Here is a 21,046-nt window from a genome sequence, read left to right on the forward strand (position 1 = left end):
TTTTCCTCCCAAGAAACAGTACCCACAGTTTCTGATTTTAGAATGGAGATTGCTTAAACTTTTTTGACTTGGGTGAACCAATAGTGGTCGCCTGTAACAATGGGGAAAAGTCTCCATTTGTCCATAGCACTCCAAAAACTGTCATGCAATATGTGTTCTTTGCTCTTTGTGCTGATCAGTGAGCATTTCTGTAACCCATCTCACACACAGTTTGCAATAGCACAATCCTGTAATATTAGGTTCAAGCAACATTCTGGAATTCATTAGCTAGACCACTAATCATCAATCACTGATCCCTTTCAAGTTTTTGGTGCACTTTATCAACACTGTCATTGGTCCAAATACTTGGCCTGGCACTCTCCTGTTCATCGTGAAATTGTGTGTGCATCTTGAAATTCCCAACAGTGTTTTTTCACTTGTTTGTTACTCATTACTTCAGGTGCATACACTAGGCATAACTCATGATGGATTTCAGCAGGTGATGATCCTTTTTCCAGTAAAAATCTAATCACAATGCACATTTCACAACAGGCAGGATCTACAATTGTCTCGGCCATCGTGATCTTCTCTCACAGACTGGTAAACAACTACTGAATCAAACCAAAACTGCAGTAGCTTCCTAAGAGTCAGTAGACAGTGCTGCGTATGTGGAACTTCATTCAGGCCAAGCAACATTTAAATACTGGTCAGCGGACCTTAGTTTTGAAATACGCCTTGTATTACAATATTTGAAAACTACAACAGTAATAACTAAATGTTGATCACATGTGTGGAAAGTATGGAGGTTTAAGAACACCTACATCATGTTGTATCTGAGCAAGTGATCATAAACTTTTAACACAACCTAACCATAGGTCTGTAATAACACTACCTGCGATGGGCAGGAACTGGGGAACAACGTTTTGGGTTTGAGTGTCTATCAGGGACAGTTTTAATCTGGCCAGACATTTGAAAACAGTGCACACTCCACTGCTAAGTGTAAATTCTTTCTGGAATCAATCTCCACATCATCAGCTCTCTCAGGAGTGCTAGTCGCACTAAGCATGCTGGAAAATTTCTGACATATGGAAGCCAGGAGAGAGGTACTTGCCCTATATAAAAGAAACAGGATGGAAACATGAGTAAATGTGCCAAAAATATTCTCAGAGAATACCAATGAGGTCTCTGGCCAAATAGGGGCACTTCTGACCAGTTTGTTTGTTGACAGACAAATAATGGAAAACTTTTATGGATACGACATAGACCTTCACTTCCTGTGTCGAGCTTAAGCAAGGTTTTGATACTGTTAACAAGACAGCATTGTATGAAGCACTAAGAGAATGAAGCATCTATGACAAGCTAAGGAGGTTAGTCAAGTTGACAATGAAAGACACAGAGGCAAATGTAAAGGTGAACAACAAAATGACCAGAAGCTCAACTTTTCAGATGGAGTGGAACAGGTTGATAGTCCATCTGCAGTCCTCTTTAATTTACCACCGCAAAGTCAGATACAAAAAATTAACAAGAGAGGTACAAAGGTGATGAAATCCCGTCAGTTACATGCATAAGCACATCCCGCCACTGTGGAGAGAGATGTACAAAAAAATGGAAGCCGAAGGAGCAAAAATGTGATTTACTGTACACGAAAACAAAACAAAATACACAGCATTGTTCAATCCTAAGGCTAGAAAAACACCACACGACCTGAAGGCCAGTCAGCTGATTCCATTATCTACACCTGCATGCATACTCTGCGAATCACACTTGAATGCCTGGCAGAGGGTTCATCGAACTACCTTCACAATAATTCTCTATTATTTCAATACCGAACAATACTTTCCGTGCAAGCTCCGATTTCCATTATTTTATTAGGATGATCCTTTCTCCCTATGTAGGTCGGTGTCAACAAAATATTTTCACATTTGGAGGAGAAAGCTGGTGATTGAAATTTCGTGACAAGATTCCGCCACAACGACAATGCCTCCATTTTAACGATGTCCACCCAAAATCCTGCATTGTGTCAGTGACACTTTCTCCCCTATTTTGCGATAATACAAAACGTGCTGCTCTTCTTTGAACTTTTTCAATATAGTCCATTAATCCTATCTGGTAAGGGTCCCAAACCATGCAGCAGTACTCCAGAAGAGGTCAGACAAGCATATTGTAGGCAGTCTCGTCAGTAGATCTGTTTTATTCTTTCTTCTAATTTCCAAGTCCTCCCACTCTACTAGAAGCCTCAGACACTGTTAAGATGAAAGTGATTATGGAATGCGAGAATACAGAGGAGAATTAGTTGCAGTTGAAAACTGTTACACTTGTGCGCAAGTTGGCTGCAAGCAGAAGAGAGCATACTGACCAGCTACTACACTTTTAGCTTAACAGAACCAGAAATCCAAAGAGAATCACCAGGTCAATTCAAAAGTTCTCTTTCTACAGTTCTGTAAAACACTACACCAGTCACAACACAGCCCCAATGTGACTGCTGTTCTCTCAGGACGAGTTGGTTTGATGTTCATAAGCAGCTGGAAATCACAATGACTGCTGTCAAATGGCTGGAAGCTGCAAAGAATATGTATGCTGGGAGAGCTCCTGGGTGTCATGTACCAGAGGTACTGAATCTTCCCCAAGTACTATCCTTTCCCATGGATCCTGTCTCATCTACATGGAAGTGCAGGATCTACCACTACACATTTACTTGACTGTGAGCAATTTGTCAGTAGTAGGTCTAGGTGTCCAGCACAGGGAGACAGTGACCAGGTAGCAATCAGGATCTTAAATTGATCCCCCCGCAGCCTGATATTAATTGTCAGCACTTCAAACATCCAGTGAACATTGGTACCCACCAAGGAAATGGCATACATGTTCAAACAAACAATGCCTGGATCTGGGCACTGCGTTCATACTCGGATCATTCCACTGACTCACAGACAGCGATGAGAAGACCAGTCTTGCTCACGGGGCTTCAATGAAATTCACTTTCTGCAGCATTGACCACAGGGCTGATTGTAGCCTCCAGGTTCAGAGTCGGGCGGAAGGACTGGAAGACAGACTTTCTGCAACAAGTTAAGACTGCAACTTCCTGGACTTGTGCCATAGGTTTGAAAACTGTGTGGTCCCCCTAAATGGGTCATGCGTGCACTACATGTCATAGGTTGCTATCTAGTTAGCTACCTGGCTGGTTTAGTGGGGGTACACACAGTGTTCTTGTAGGTTATGCAACTCTGCATCCAGTACAAATAACAAAAGCTCTAGGGGATGCAAAGTTTAAGTATAAGAGCAAGACAAATGCTTCTCCAGGTGACAAAAAGATAGCCTAATGGTAAAAAGAGATGGTGTATTTGTCGCAGCCCCCCCCCCCCCCCCCCAAGCCATGAACCATGGACCTTGCCGTTGGTGGGGAGGCTTGCATGCCACAGCGATACAGATGGCTGTACCGTAGGTGCAACCACAACAGAGGGGCATTTGTTGAGAGGCCAGACGAATGTGTGGATCCTGAAGAGGGGCAAGCAGCATTTTCAGTAGTTGCAGGGGCCAACAGTCTGGATGATTGACTGACCTGGCCTTGTAACACTAACCAAAACGGCCTTGCTGTGCTGGTACTGCGAATGGCTGAAAGCAACGGGAAACTACAGCCGTAATTTTTCCCACGGTCATGCAGCTTTACTGCATGGTTAAATGATGATGACGTCCTCTTGGGTAAAATATTCTGGAGGTAAAATAGTCCCCCCATTCGGATCTCCGCGCGGGGACTACTCAAGAAGATGTCGTTATCAGGAGAAAGAAAACTGGCGTTCTACGGATTGGGGCGTGGAATGTCAGATCCCTTAATCAGGCAGGTAGGTTAGAAAATTTAAAAAGGGAAATGGATAGGTTACAGTTAGATATAGTGGGAATTACTGAAGTTCGGTGGCAGGAGGAACAAGACTTTTGGTCAGGTGAATATAGGGTTATAAATACACAATCAAATAGGGGTAATGCAGGAGTAGGTTTAATAATGAATAAAAAAAATAGGAGTGCGGGTAAGCTACTACGAACAGGATACTGAACACACTATTGTGGCCAAGATAGACACGAAGCCCATGCCTACTACAGTAGTACAAATTTATATGCCAACTAGCTCTGCAGGTGATGAAGAAATTGATGAAATGTATGATGAGATAAAAGAAATTATTCAGGTAGTGAAGGGAGATGAAAATTTAATAGTCATGGGTGACTGGAATTTGTCAGTAGGAAAAGGGAGAGAAGGAAACATAGTAGGTGAATATGGATTGGAGGTAAGAACTGAAAGAGGAAACCGTCTGGCAGAATTTCGCACAGAGCGTAACTTAATCATAGCTAACACTTGGTTCAAGAATCATAAAAGAAGGTTGTATACATGGAAGAATCCTGGAGATACTAGAAGGTATCAGATAGATTATATAATATTAAGACAGAGATTTAGGAACCAGGTTTTAAATTTTAAAAGATTTCCAGGGGCAGATGTGGATTGACCACAATCTATTGGTTATGAGCTGTAGATTAAAACTGAAGAAACTGCAAAGAAGTGGGAATTTAAGGAGATGCGACCTGGAAAACCTGACTAAACCAGAGGTTGTACAGAGTTTCAGGGAGAGCATAAGGGAACAATTGACAGGAATGGGGGAAAGAAATACAGTAGAAGAAGAATGGGTAGCTCTGAGATATGAAGTAGTGAAGGCAGCAGAGGATCAAGTAGGTAAAAAGACGAGGGCTAGTAGAAATCTTTGGGTAACAAAAGAAACATTGAATTTAATTTATGAAAGTAGAAAATATAAAAATGCAGTAAATGAAGCAGGCAAAAAGGAATACAAACGTCACAAAAATGAGATCGACAGGCAGTGCAAAATGGCTAAGCAGGGATGGCTAGAGGACAAATGTAAGGATGTAGAGGCTTATCTCACTAGGGGCAAGATAGATACTGCCTAAAGGAAAATTAAAGAGACCTTTGGAGAAAAGAGAACCACTTGTATGAGTATCAAGAGCTCAGATGAAAACCCAGTTCTAAGCAAAGAAGGGAAAGCAGAAAGGTGGAAGGAGTATAATAGAGGGTCTATACAAGTGCGATATACTTGAGGACAATATTATGGAAATGGAAGAGGACATAGATGAAGATGAAATGGGAGATATGATACTGCGTGAAGAGTTTGACAGAGCACTGAAAGACCTGAGTCGAAACAAGGCCCCCGGAGTAGACAACATTCCATTAGAACTACTGACAAAACTCTACCATCTGGTGAGCAAGATGTATGAGACAGGCGAAATACCATCAGACTTCAAGAAGAATATAATAATTCCAATCCCAAAGAAAGCAAGTGTTGACAGATGTTAAAATTACCAAACTATCAGTTTAATAAGTCACGGCTGGAAAATACTAACGCGAATTCTGTACAGACGAATGAAAAAACTGGTAGAAGCCGACCAAGGGAAAGATCAGTTTGGATTCCATAGAAATGTTGGAACATGTGAGGCAATACTGACCTTATGACTTATCTTAGAAGAAAGATTAAGCAAAGGCAAACCTACATTTCTAGCATTTGTAGACTTAGAGAAAGCTTTTGACAATGTTGACTGGAATACTCTCTTTCAAATTCTAAAGGTGGCAGGGGTAAAATACAAATAGCAAAAGGCTATTTACAATTTGTACAGAAACCAGATGGCAGTTATGAGTCATGGGGGGACAAAAGGGAAGCAGTGGTTGGGAAGGGAGTGAAACAGGGTTGTGGCCTCTCCCCGATGTTATTCAATCTGTATATTGAGCAAGCAGTAAAGGAAACAAAAGAAAAATTTGGAGAAGAAATAAAAACTTTGAGGTTTGCCGATAACATTGTAATTCTGTCAAGAGACAGCAAAAGAGTTGGAAGAGCAGTTGAATGGAATGGACAGGGTCTTGAAAGGAGGATGTAAGATGAACATCAACAAAGGCAAAACAAGAATAATGGAATGTAGTCGAATTAAGTCGGGTGATGCTGAGGGAATTAGATTAGGAAATGAGACACTTAAAGTAGTAAAGGAGTTTTGCTATTTGGGGAGCAAAATAACTGATGATGGTCGAAGTAGAGAGGATATAAAATGTAGACTGGCAACGGCAAGGAAAGCGTTTCTGAAGAAGAGAAATTTGTTAACATCGAGTATAGATTTAAGTGTCAGGAAGTTGTTTCTGAAAGTATTTGTATGGAGTGTAGCCATGTGTGGAAGTGAAACATGGACAATAAATAGTTTGGACAAGAAGAGAATAGAAGTTTTTGAAATGTGGTGCTAGAGAAGAATGCTGAAGATTAGTTGGGTAGATCCCAGGTATTGAATAGAATTGGGGAGGAGTTTGTGGCACAACTTGACAAGAAGAACGGACCGGTTGGTAGGACATGTTCTGAGGCATCAAGGGATCACAAATTTAGCATTGGAGGGTAAAAATCCTAGAGGAAGACCAAGAGGTGAATACACTAAGCAGATTCAGAAGGTTGTAGGCTGCTGTAAGTAGTGGGAGATGTTGAAGCTTGCACAGGATAGAGTAGAATGGAGAGCTGCATCAAACCAGTCTCAGGACTGAAGACAACAACAACAACAACAACTACAAACACACACACACACACACACACACACACACACACACACACACACACACACAAGACAATTAAATACAGCAAGACAGACATTAAAACTGCATGCCATACTGTTATTAAGGTTGGTCATAAACTCACAATCAAATCCTTCTACTGATCACCAGACTCACCTCCAGATATAACCAAAAATTCAGAAAAACCTAAGTTTACTAGTACATTAGTTCCCCCAATCATAGTGCCATTATTGGAGGAGACTTTACTCCAACTATCATGAACTGAGGAACTACAGTTTTGTAAGTGGTGGGAGTGACAAGACATTTCTTGAAACTTTTCTGGTTGTTTTCTCTGAAAACTACCTACAACTGATTTTTCAGTACCCCTCTCATGGCTGAAATACACTGTCTAGTCACATTAATGTGACTACAGGCTATGTTCAACTTCACAGTGCAATAACCACTCACAGTCGGTAGGTGACAGTGCTAGTAGTGGTGGTTATATATAACAAGTCAGGAGGACATAGTTAACAGTGCAGTCATCGTTGTTATGCAGAAACAGAGCAATTTATCTGATGTCCAAAAAGACATCATCATTGAAAACATTTCCGAAACAGCAAAGTTTGTTAACTGTTCTGTGCCGCAACAGTTAAAAGTATACTGTGCACAGCAAAACAGTGCTATCCAAAATGGGTGTCGAGGCAACTGTGATGCACCATGGGCCACAGATGACATGGGTGAACAATGGCTGAGAACATGTGTGCTGACAAGTAGATGTGCAACTATTGAGCAACTGACCACCTTGATGACCTAAGGGGCTACCAACAATGTCTCCTCAATGACTGTTCAGCAAATAACTGAATATGGGCTTGGGCTTCCCCTGAAGGTTCCGGGTCCATACATCCATGCTGACGGCTAGCAGTCAGTGACAAAGCGTGGAATTTACGGTCTGAAAGCAAACACCCTGCAACAATCATCAGAAAGGTGCAGGTCAGAGGAGGGAGTGTCATGGTCTTGAGAATGTTTCGTGGCATCCCATGGGTAATCTTGTCATTATGAAATGCACAACAAATCAACACAAGCACACATCTATCCTTGGAGATCATGTCCAACCCTCTATGTAGTTTGTTTTTCCTTAGCATGATGGCATCTACCAGCAGGACAATGCAATGAGTTGCACAGTTCACAGCGTACGTGTGTGGTTTGAAGAGCACCAGGATGAGTTTACCATAATCTTTGTGGAGCCATCTCGACCAGGGTGTATGCACCATGGATTCTCAACCAAGAAACATAGTGCAGCTGGCTAAGTCACTGGAGTCGGCATGGCGCCACAGCCCTGTCAATACCTTCCAGAACCTCACAGACACTCTTCCTGCATATCTCACAATGGTTCACACCAGAAAAGGTGGTCATTCAAGCTTTTGACAGGTGGTCACATCAGTGTGACTGGATAGTGTATATTGGATCTAAAAGCAACAAACAGACCTGATCTGTGAGTTTGAACACACTGAAACTGGTATCACTGACGTTAATACAGCTGTAGCAACTGTGAATACTGAAGTACAAAGTGCAAACAGAACAAGTTGAAGGATTTATATTTTCAGTAACCAGGTAAAGAGGAAGCAATGTCATACCTCAATAAGTAACTCTGAAACTTTTAGCTCTGGAGAGCAGAATTACTGTATAATAGGTGGAAAACAAGGCATAGTGGTATAAGTATGGAGATCTGAATGAAACTCATTTGGCTGTCAAGAGAAACATGTGTAAAGCCTTCAAGGACAACTGTAGCAGAATATTATAGAAGGATCTCTCACAAAATCCAAATAAATTCTGGTCATATGTAAAAGTTGTTAGTGGTACCAAAGTTAATATTAAGTCACTCATGGACTAGACAGGAACTCAATCAGCAACACCAGAATTGCTGAACATTGTTTTCGAATGTCCCTTTACAAATGAAAATCAGGGTGGTACTGCCCCAATGTAATTCTCACATCACTGCAAAGATGTGCAAAACAGATTTTCAAGTCGATGGTCTCGAGAAACATCTGAAATTACTAAAATTGAACAAAGCTCCAGGTTCGATGGAATCCCTACAGATTCTGTACTGGATTTGCTGCTGAATTACCTGTCTTTTAACTATATTTGAATAAAAAATAATTAAAAAATAAAACATTAAAAAAAATTAAAAAACTGACTGGTAGGTTGAAGAAAGCACAGGTCACACCTGCCTACAGAAGCGATCCACAAAACTACCATCCAATATCCTTGACATCCAATTGTAGAGTCTTAAATCACATTCTGACTTTCAACTTGTCATCCATGACAAGTAGTACAGAGTCTGAAAACATCAATCACACGAACTCAACTTGTGCTTTACTGGTGCGGAATCAAGCCAGTCAGGTTACGGAAGTATTTCTCAACTTCTGAAATGCATTCAAGTCCATTCTCCATCTAAGCTTATTGTCAAAAATATCATTGTTTGGGGTACGACAAATTGTGATACAACTGGGGATTTTTTGGTAGGGAGGATGCAGCATATTATCTTCGACTGAGAGACTTGACGGATGTACAAGTAACTTCGAGTGGGAGCCAAGTGAAATGTGTTTAGACCCTTGCTGTTTATGTTGTATATTAATGACATTGCAGAAAATAGTAATAGTAACCTCAAACATTTGAGGATGATGTGGTTATCTGTACAGGATGATGTGGTTATCTGTACAGAAGTATTGTCTGATGAAAGTTGCACAAATATTCAGTCAGATTGTTATAATATTTCGAAGTGGTGCAAAGACAGGCAACTTCTTTTAAATGTTCAAAACTGTGCACTTCATAAAATGGCAGAGATAGTATCTTATGACAACAGTATCAAAAAGAGACAGTTGGAATCTGTCAACTCTTACAAATACCTGTGTGTAACAATTTATAGGGATATGAAATGGAATTATCACGTAAGTTCAGTCAGTCATAGGTAAAGCAGGTGTCAGACTTCAATTTATTGGTAAAATATTATGGAAATTCAATCAATCTACAAAGAAGTTCCTTACAAATCAATGATGTGATACTAGAATAGTGCTCTGGTGTGTGAAACTCATACCAAACAGGACTAACACAAGATATTGAATGTCAACAGATAAGAGCAGTACAAATAGTCACAGGTTTGTTTGACCCGTGGAGACCGACAAAGATACCAAAGAAATTGAACTGACAGACTCTTCAAGATAGACAGAAAACTATTCCAAGAAAGCCTACTTACAAAGTTTCAAGAATAGCCTTTAAATTTTGACTCTACGAATATCCACAATGAGGCCTCTTTCAAACTATCTCACTCTCTCAAGTGCCGATAATACTGTCATAAACAAGGAAGTGGCATCTGCCCTTCACGATGATCACTCAACATCTGATGCTGTTCACCTCCTTATATACCCTACCAGGCCACGTAACACCACCAAACGCAAACTACACTAGTGCACTCTGGTAGCTGCTCTACTTAATACAGATAATTGCGACTCCATTTACATACCCAACAATGGTGCATGCATGTGAGAAGTTACACTGACATCTGATCAAGTCTTTTGGGTGCTTCACTTTCTCGGTAGGCAGTGTATATACCAGAGTAGAGCTCAGGAATGCGTGAAGCAAATTTTAGCCGAATGTGGTACATACATGACTCACTATCTTGAAAACTTATGTTGGAGAAGACACCTCCAACATCCTGACAATCCAAATGAGGAAGAGAAGGGAGCAACACATAAAGGCGACAAACATTTGATGTTGGATTCAGTGTTTTTGGGATCGTTAGCCTGACTGACGACGACTTTTTTGGAAACAATAGTTCCACTTTTTTACTTTGTTTTTATTTTATTTATATTTCATTTCAGGGTCGCAGCCCCATTCTCTAATGTGCAATTGTTCCAACCTAACAGCTTGGCCATGTACATGAATAAGTACTAGGGAACGGGGCTGTGACTCTGATACTAGCTGGGTGGGGCAAGCAGAGAGTGGCAGGGAGGGGGGGGGGGGGGGGCAAAGGGTAGCTGTAGGCTTTATGTTTGCAAACCAAATACTGCATCGGCTACAGCCACATAAATAAAACTCTCCTTAGAAAATAGCCCATGTTTGAAAATATAATTAGATGAATAAAAAAATAACCCCACATGTGGTGGCAAGAAGAAAACACACACAAAAGTTATGAAAATATGCAAGCTTTTGGAGGCCAGTGGCTCCTCCTCTTTCAGAAGCGCTGAAGGGATGAAGGTAAAGGACTGGTAAGGATTAGAAACTGTTAAAGAAAAGTCGCCCAAAACCATGGGGCAGGGCAGACTTACCAGACGTAATGAGAAGGAAAGACACTGTGTCGGGGACTGCAATTAAAGATAGAAGATAGGGGATTAAGCACAACAGAGATCACTGACAAAACATTGCGGAAGAGCTAATTACATAAGAAAGCTGAGTGTATTACATGTGGAAGAGAGGTGAGGTGAGGTGCAGGAAAAAATAAATAGAAAACTAAAGGGAGAGAAGAAAAGGAATAATTACTGAAAATAAATTATAAGATTCAAGAAATTAATTTAAATTTAGATCATGTTGGTGGCAACACGCTGCATCAGTTTCCTCTTGTGGAGTTCTGAGAAATTGGTGTTGGAGAGGAAAGGGGATCACGATGGCACATTCAGTGAAAAAGGCACCGAGGTCATGACTGTCATGCTGTAAAGCACGCTCTGCAACATGATATTGTGTGTTACCAGTATACATCCTCTAACTATGCCCACTCATCATCCAACAGCTTACCACCAACGTAGCCTATATTTACAATTATTTCTTTAGTCTCAGCATTTCATCTCAATAATTATTCCTTTCGTCATACCCTTTCAGTGTTCTATGTCTTATTTTCTAACTTTATCTCCCTCTCCTCCTCCCCCCCCCCCCCCCCCCCCACCAACTCACCATTCTTCAATCTATAATACACTTAGCTTTGTCAGTAATCTCTTTCTAACTTATTACCTTATCTTCTACCTGCATGATGCAGTCCTCAGTCAGTCAGTCTTTCCTTCTCATCCCATCTGGTAATACTCCCCTGGCCTGGGTTTTAGGCAACTTTTCCATAACTATCATCAATTCCTAAATCTTGCCAGTCCGTTTTCTTCATTCCTCTTTCCTCCTCTTCAACCACTCTTCTAGAAGAAGATGCCACTAGCCCCAAAATCTTGCACATACCCATAACTACCGTATTTACTCGAATCTAAGCCGCACTTTTTTCCGGTTTTTGTAATCCAAAAAACCGCCTGCAGCTTAGAATCGAGTGCAACGGAAGCGGAAGTTCTGAAAAACGTTGGTAGGTGCCCCCACAACTAACTTCTGCCATCGAATATATGTAGTGCTACACAGGCATTCTTTGCAGGCACAAAGATAAATACTGGCGCCAAAACCTCTACGTCAGTAAATAAATTTTTAAAAAAAGGTGGAAGACAAGCTTTTTTTTCTCTGCCCCGAGTTTCAACCACTACATTTTCATACATTATCCAACGAAGCAAATACAAATTCCGTACTGTTCATCTTCGATTGTAGCAGAATTTCAATGTACTACGAAAATCCGATTGGCAAGACTGTTTGGGATGTTTGTCAATATGGCCAACTCTATGTTCTGAATTTTTTCCTACCTGTGAGGAGAGATGGTTGCTAATAGGAACCTGATGAAATATGAATCACATGCAGCGTTCTCTTCACCACAAGAATAATACGAAAATAAATATTTTGCCATATATTCTTTCATGTTTGCTGCTATCTCATTTAAATCCTGTCTGCCTAATAAACTACGAAACTACAGTGAGACAACAGCAAATGCAGAAGAATATACATATCATGTCAGGTTTATATTCGTATTATTCTTATGCCTAATAGTGATACAGTCAGAAATGAAGCACGGCAACTGACTAGATTTTGAAATCCAAGATGACTAATTTCTGTGCAGAATTTGATGTACTAAAGAAGCGGCCGCAAAGATTTTCAAACGGAGAAAAATTTTCACCTAACTCTCGTTCAGAACATGTTCTATCATATGCAGTCTATTATTTGGTTCTTGTTGATCATTATCAAAGAAAGCAGCAGTGTAAGTAACAACAAATAGCAGTCTCTTGCCATTGTTTCGCTAATGAGATGATACCTCTCTCTCTCTCTCTCTCTCTCTCTCTCTCTCTCTCTCTCTCTCTCTCTCTCTCTCTCTTTAATTGTAAGCGGCGGCAGCGCGCGCAAAAGCAAGCCATGCCGCGAGCGGTGACAGGTCATAAACACGCAGTATCAGAATGCGACAAACAATGCCTGACACAGTACAGTAATGCATTTTCAGCTTAGAGTGACGTAAACACCTATAACAAAGAAAACGGCACTTATCAGATCACAGCAAAATAACCAATCGTTTCAAACCAGACGAAGCACGTGAAAAAGGAAGCGTACCCGCATAAATATGGACGGAGCGCCTGACGCATAGCAATGGCTACCTGGTAAAGCTTAACTGCAAAGCTTACGACTCGAACCAAACTACTGTAGCTGTATCGTCACTCATTCGATCTAAATTGTGTCTCATATTACAATGGACCAACTTTGTTTCGATTTGGAGGTGCGGCCTAAAACTTTTCTCTTCCCTTGAATTTCGAATCTCAAATTTCACGTGCGGCTTAGATTCGGGAATTTTTTTCCCCTTTATTTCGAGTCTCATTTCTCAGGTGCGGCTTAGATTCAAGTGCAGCTTAGATCCGAGTAAAGACGGTATTTATGTGTTTTCTCCTGTTGCTGCTGCTTGGTGAGTACATTATTCATCTACCCAATTATATTACGTCTCTCAAAATAAGACTGTCTTGGTCGCAAATTGTTTTACCTGTTTATTGGCAATGATACGTTTTGCTCTTGTGGGCATTTCAGATTACCCCAGGGGTGTAAAATAACATTATGAGGCATAGGCACATTAAAAATTTGAGGATGGGGGTAGAAAGAGGCAACGTTCCAGATTGTGTAGTTATCTCTACAACTAAACTATAACTGTGAACTTGTGTAAGAAGTAATTTATAGGACCTGAAATCAGGAATAAAATGCTGAAGTGTAACTATGATATCTACTGGAAAGAAAAACTATCGAAAACCAAGAAAAATACAGGGTGTACATATAGTCCAGGAACACTTTCAATTATTTATTGCACAAGAACCAAACATTGTACAGATATAATACATATGTCATTCAGAAAACCCCGGAAAGTGTACCGCCACAGCATAGTTTGGTAATTTGCTGATAGTCAGCGATAGTTATAAACATAGTGAGTGCAGGTGCCACGCTACAGAAGGGGACAGCTGTCTTATAAAATGGCCTCCCCAATCACCAGATCTCACTCCAAGTGACTTTTTTCTGTGGGGACACATTAAAGATCCGGTGTATGTACCACTATTAAGTGATATTGCAGAGCTCCAGGAGAGAACACGGGAAGCGACTGCCACAGTCGAGAATGCCATGCTGGGATGGGTATGGTAAGAATTCGATTACCTTACTGACATCTGCCAGGTCACTCATGGTTTGCACAAACTTTTAGAGTTTCTCTTCAAAATGCAATATGTACGACATCTGTACAATGTTTAGTTCTTGTGCAATAAACAACTGAAAGTGTTCCCCAGACTTTATGTGCACCCTGTATTTAAAAGAACTTGTGTAACATGCAGCCAACCACGTTCTGGCACACACTGCATGGAGCTTTGCGTATAGAGGATGAAACGTAAATATAATGCATAAGAAGTCAGGAAAGGACAAGAAAAGAGATATAGAAATGAATAAGGTAGCATCGCATTCATGATAAAGAACTGCTCATGGGTTAGTATAGTGAGCATCATAATAAAACTGGTTTCGGCTAACCAACTGATCATGCAATTATGTGCTAACATTAATGGACAGATGCTGGCTCACCGCAGTACTTCTTAACCACGTTCACAACCTAGAACTTTGCCTCATACTACTTCCATTCCCCATTTTTAATGTAGCTATGCCTCATAACGTTATTTTACATCTCTAGATTAAACTAAAGGTGCCCCACAAGGGCAAAATACATCACTGCCAAAAATAGATAAAACAATTTGTAACCAAAACATATTCCAAAAAAATCATATCCAGTTGCTTTACCGAGTGCCCGGTATGGAATCTAAACAATAAAACATCTCCTTTGAAAGTAATAGATAATATCATGGAAAAATGTCCAGGTAACCTTCAACCCCATAGGGGTAAAGGCAGCAAAAGGAATGGGAGACATTTAAGTAACCCATTAAGGTGGAGCATTTGGGGTAATTTTAACCAAATTATGTATACATAGGACTTGCCTTCTGGAACAATGCTATAGGCCAATGACATGCCTAGCCCTCCTCGTGTTAGGTTTGGTTAGGGTGGAGTGGGTGTAGGGGCACGAAGGGGTGCCACATAATTATGGTTTTGTAGTGCCTAAAAAATTCTAAAACTTAGTTCACACAAGAATTTCTACCTAAGAAAATGATACTGTGGGGGCGTAAGTCAACAACCAAATCACAATGTCAATGCTCTATAACTTCAATCAAAGTTTACCTTCTCTGAACTACCCAAGCATTCTGGGGAAATGCAGCAGCAGCAGCAGAAATGCATCAAAAGTTCTCAGATTCTAACAACAGTTGTGTGATTTTGAATTATGATGGCATAACTTCACATTACAAAGAAAACCATTCAAAAGATGGATTGAAACACGCTATGCAAATCAAGATTATCAAACCTTTTACCTCTAATATAATTGTGCAATGTTAGATAATCAGATTTTTGCTACTACAGTTTCACAGTTTTGAGCCTACAACAGGAAGCACTAATGGAAAATACTGCCTACCAATAGGGACTGTAATGTTCCCAGAACACATAAGGAAAATGTACACTGAAAAGCCAAAGAAACTGGTACACCTGTAGCGCCCCCGCGAGCACACAGAAGTGCGTAACATGAAGTGTATGAACTCTACTAATGTCTGTAGTGGTGATGGAGGGAAATGAAACTATGAATCCTGCAGGGCTGTTCATAAATCCGTAAGAGTACAAGTGGGTGGAGATCTCTCCTGAGCAGCATCTTGCAAAGCATCCCAGATATGCTCAATAATGTTCATGTCTGGGGAGTTTGGTGGCCAGCGGAAGTTTTTGAACTCAGAAGAGTGTTCTTGGAGCCACTCTGTAGTAATTCTGGACATGTGGGGTGTTGCATTGTCCTGCTGGAATTACCCATGTCTGTCACAATGCATAATGGACATGAATGGATGCAGGTGATCAGACAGGATGCTTATGCCTGCGAGGCATAAAGCTTTGTGTTGTACAGTCATCAAGGGTGCACAAACTAGCCTTCAGCTCGGAAAGCCCATAACGATGACGTTTTGTTGAATGGTTTGCACTCTGACACTTGTTGACGTGCCACCTTTGAATTCTGCAGCAATTTGCCGAAGGGTTGCACTTCTGTCACGTTGAACGATTCCCTTGAGTCATCGCCGTCCCTATCTTGCAGGATCTTTTTCCAGCTGCAGCGCTGTTGGAGATCTGATGTTTTACTACACTCCTGATACTCATAGTACACTCATGAAATGACTGTACAGGACAATCCCCACTTCATCGCTACATGGGAGATGCTGTGACCCATCGCTCATGTGCTGACTATACCACCACATTAAAACTAACTTAAACGTTGATAATCTGCCATTGTAGGTGCAGTAACCTATCTAACAACTGTGCAAGGCACTTGTTGCCTTATATAGGCATTGCCAACCGCAGCGCCTAATTCTGTCTGTTAACATATCTCTGTATTGCAATACATTTGCTTCACCAGTTTCTTTGGCACTTCAGCATAAATGAATCCAGAAAGAAACATTGTAAACATTATAGGATTGCATAATTAATAATAGAAATTTTAAGTGTGGCAATAATTCGTAATCTCAAATGCTTCTAAAAAATTTTAACTGTACATTCGGAACTAGCACTTATTGATTATAACGTCAAAACTAAAATATTTTATGAAGTAATTTCTTTTCATAAATTTTATACTTGAAATATAACATACTGTGTATTAAATTATACGAAATTTTTTTGAAAAGCAACTGAGATAATATTGACCTGTCCAAAATTAAAAAAATAATACTGATATTGACAACTACAGTTGAGGAAAAGTAATGCTAGAGGAGTATGTCCTGTTACAAGTGTATGTACACATAAGTCTCTTTGCTCTGAAACAGAAAAAGGGAAGAAGTGGCTTACGTATGTCAAAGTATACAGACCATTATATATAAAAACAAAGATGAGGTGACTTACCGAACAAAAGCGCTGGCAGGTCGATAGACACACAAACAAACACAAACATACACACAAAATTCAAGCTTTCGCAACAAACTGTTGCCTCATCAGGAAAGAGGGAAGGAGAGGGGAAGACGAAAGGAAGTGGGTTTTAAAGGAGAGGGTAAGGAGTCATTCCAATCCCGGGAGCGGAAAGACTTACCTTAGGGGAAAAAAAGGACAGGTATACACTCGCACACACGCACATATCCATCCACACATACAGACACAAGCAGACATATTTAAAGACAAATATGTCTGCTTGTGTCTGTATGTGTGGATGGATATGTGCGTGTGTGCGAGTGTATACCTGTCCTTTTTTTCCCCTAAGGTAAGTCTTTCCGCTCCCGGGATTGGAATGACTCCTTACCCTCTCCTTTAAAACCCACTTCCTTTCGTCTTCCCCTCTCCTTCCCTCTTTCCTGATGAGGCAACAGTTTGTTGCGAAAGCTTGAATTTTGTGTGTATGTTTGTGTTTGTTTGTGTGTCTATCGACCTGCCAGCGCTTTTGTTCGGTAAGTCACCTCATCTTTGTTTTTATATATAATTTTTCCCACGTGGAATGTTTCCTTCCATTATATTAAAGTATACAGACCATTAGAGTACCTGAAATATCTACTTGCCAGGAGACAATAATAAAGTACATGAAGTACAGAGACAGTTGAGTGATGCAACACTGAAAATAAAAGGGCACATCAAGCTTTGTACATTAATTAAAGAAAACAATTGCTTTCTATCACAATTATGTCTTATTACACATAATTTATTTGGAAAGTTATAAAAGCCTGGACAGATGGACCACCATTCAGGAAAGCAAGAACGACGAAGAGTAAATGGGATGGGGGTAGAGCAAAAAAATGACAGCAGCTACAGAAGACAGCAACACAAGTGGGTGAAATACGGCTTTAGAACAAAAAGTAATAGTCATTACATGACAAAAGAGTTCTAAATGCAGACCAAAAATTGTAACATACTGTTCAAAATATTTGGTTAGTAAAATATTAGTGTAACTAAGTTAATGAAGGCAATTCACTTACTCGGCGGAAGTATTGGCTTCTCCAGCAGAGGCAGTGGACCAGTGTTGGCCATCTGGGAACTCAGGAGAGGCTGTACACCCAGTCCCCCGAATGCCAGCCCGCGCATCATCAGCTCCTCTCGCTTGATCTCTTCAATAGCGGACACCACCGCTTTAGCCCTGTCCTCCCGTGTCGACACCTTCTTTTTCCCTCTCTTCTCTCTGCGCTCCACAGGCGGCCCATCCGCAGCAGACATGTGGCCACTCCTGCCGCCACCAGTAGATGCTCCACCAGCATCTACTCCCTCCTCGCCGCCAGGACCGAATGCCTTCGCAGGTGCCGAGGAGGAGACCCGCGTTGCAGCTTTGCGCGCGAACCCAAATGACAGGCCTGCTCCGCCGCCCTGCTTTGTCATTGAGAAGGCCAGGAGGCGCTTCTTCGCCTGAGCTTTGCCGAGTACGGTGGCACGCGACGTGGTCTTCCCACCTCCCGGTGCCAGCAATGGAGGGGGCGGATCCTTTGGCAGTGGGGGAAGGATCGGAAAGTCGTCATCCGTCGTGGCACGACTTGGAGAATACCTGTGGAAACAATACGAATGCTGATTGCACTTCTACAATAAGCTATCTGCAGATCTACTTCACCCAAACTAAAGCTCTGCTTCAATAGTTTTCTAAACTAAAGCTCTGCTTCAGTAGTTTTCTGCAGCAGAAAATAACACAAGAACAAACAGACATGTGGAAAAAAATTTCCACTGGTAAGAGTTTCTGACTTCGAAGACACAGTGATGAGGGCACTATTACTGCCACAATATCGGCAGTGTGCATTTTGAAATTAACCTGAATATGCAAAACAAGACACCTTTTCTTCATTGAATGTTTTTTGCTCCACAGCTTGTACACATTAGTTATAGGACACTTCTTTAAAGATCTGAGCTGCATTCAAATTATTTCCTAGCAAAACTGGTATTTGGGCAAAGAACCCATCATCAGTGGCATCCGATACAGTGGCAAAGAAACAACTGCATGCATACTGATATTCAGAATGTAACAATAGCAAAAATAAGGGTAGATAATAAGTAAGTAAACGTATATTTCTATCTCTCTGTCAATGACGTGTGTTAACTATAAATACTCTGTTGTGTGTAAGTCAATGTTCATCTAGAAAGCGTATAAGCATGTGTATATTTTTGCACTCTAGTTCAAGAAGGGATTTCTTACAAATATTATCAAATTTTCTTTCTTTCTTGTGAATATGTTAATATGATATATCAAATTTGTCCTACCACAGCACACAGGTTGTTGTATACGTTCCTGCTCTCAGAACTTAAATGGTGACATTTCTTGCTCAGATTGGAAACAACTATCATAATGGAAACTTAACTCATAGATAGGTCAAAGAGAGATGTAATACAGACTTTCTGGCCTATCAGTAGCATTTTTACATTATATGACAGTTGTGTCTAATATGACCAAGAAATGTAACCATTTAAGATCCGACAGCAGCAACATACAGGACGATCTGTGTACTGTGAGGAAGGGCAAATTTCACACTTGATCAAATTAACATAGACATAGTTATAACTAGATTTTAAATATCTGCACAGTTATATGTTTTCTACATGAGCATGAATTTGAGCATTACGAAGAATTTATAATTAATACACCATCAATATACAGATACATAATGAGTTAACTTACACTCCTACTCTTATGTATACAATTGTTACATTACAAATATGATATGCATACAACTGTTTGTTGTCCTTTGTGTAAGATGCCAATGATGGGTTCTACACTCATATACCAGTTTGCCTATTAAACATTTCAAATGAAGCTCAGGGTGTTTCAAGATGTCCTTAAATAGATGTTTTCTCCCCATTTACATTTCCAAACAGTATCACCTCTCTCTCTCTCACTCACACACACACACACACACACACACACACACACACACACACACAAAATTAATAAAGAAGAGAACCTTGCTTAGTTTCAATAACATTCCACTGATATCTTAACATTTACCAATGGGGAAAATACTGTGAATTTATGATTAAATTATACTGTGCTGAAAAAAAGGTTCCTGTTAGGGAATAATCTCAACTTAGTACACAATATGCCAATAATATGCCATTTCTTACAGAATTATTCATTACATGATTTATTTACACTCATTTTCCTCCCTGACTATTTAATACAGCGTATTTGGAAGTTTGCTCTTTTAAGTTACTCCACTCATAGCTGCACTAGGAGTAAACAGTACAGCATAATCGTCAAAATGAAAGAGCTTCAGATATGTTCCATTAACACTGATTTCTTTATTGTTTTCCCAATTTAACGACCCGAAAACTCCTTATAGAACTACTGAAAATTCGATTCGGCACTATACTAATGAAGTGTAACAGTAGCTGTACCACTGGCATGTGTGTTTTTCCATATACTAATATATGTGTATCAATACCACATTTCTGTAGTGTTATCAGTATAAACTTTGTCTGAATCACAGTCAAAAGGTTTTTCAAAACTATGAATTCTCGACAGTACTAATTCATACTCATTACCTCACTTTCTAAATTTGTTCACAACTGGAAAATGGCCTGTTGTTTTTTATACAGTTCTCGTTCCTTTGCTTGATAAAGATCAACAGTTATTCTATGAAATTTAATATCTTTTACATTTCAACTGCCTCTTTCCTTGTGAAATATAAAAGCAGCAGCATTCTTACAGATGTGTGACAGTATTTTCTTCTGTCAACATTCTGCAAATAATTTTACAACTACTGTTTGTACTGCTTTTCCTCCAGCTTTAACCATTTCTACTGAATCTTCACCACCACCCCCACCACCACCACCACCACCACCACCACCACCAAGGTGCGTTTCCTGTATTCAAACCTTGAATGGCTTCAGACGCATCATTTTGTATTACTTCTGGAATGTCATTAATTTCATTGTTAATTACATAAGTTGTTGATTAATCTTTCAACTATACAAACATTTAAGGAGATCTTTGAATGCTCAGACAATTTTCTTTCTATCAGTTACTGTCTCAACTGCCACAGAATCTAATAAAATGGGGTGTCTACCCAATGCAAGTGTTCTATTTTATCTGTACTTACACTGCTTGCAATT

The 21,046-nt window shown here is 40.2% G+C and overlaps 1 protein-coding gene across 2 annotated transcripts in view; it reads right to left on the reverse strand.

Annotated features, from left to right (window-relative positions):
* Window positions 1–21,046, reverse strand: part of LOC124552527 (cleavage and polyadenylation specificity factor subunit 6-like) — an 80,458-nt gene that overhangs the window by 15,553 nt on the left and 43,859 nt on the right. For both annotated transcript variants that reach the window (XM_047126841.1, XM_047126842.1), the window contains one exon: window positions 17,938–18,494. In XM_047126841.1, the coding sequence (XP_046982797.1) occupies window positions 17,938–18,494 (557 nt within the window). The remainder of the gene's footprint in view (window positions 1–17,937; window positions 18,495–21,046) is intronic.

Source organism: Schistocerca americana, chromosome 10 (assembly GCF_021461395.2).
Source record: "Schistocerca americana isolate TAMUIC-IGC-003095 chromosome 10, iqSchAmer2.1, whole genome shotgun sequence".
Taxonomy (NCBI): Eukaryota; Metazoa; Arthropoda; class Insecta; order Orthoptera; family Acrididae; genus Schistocerca; species Schistocerca americana.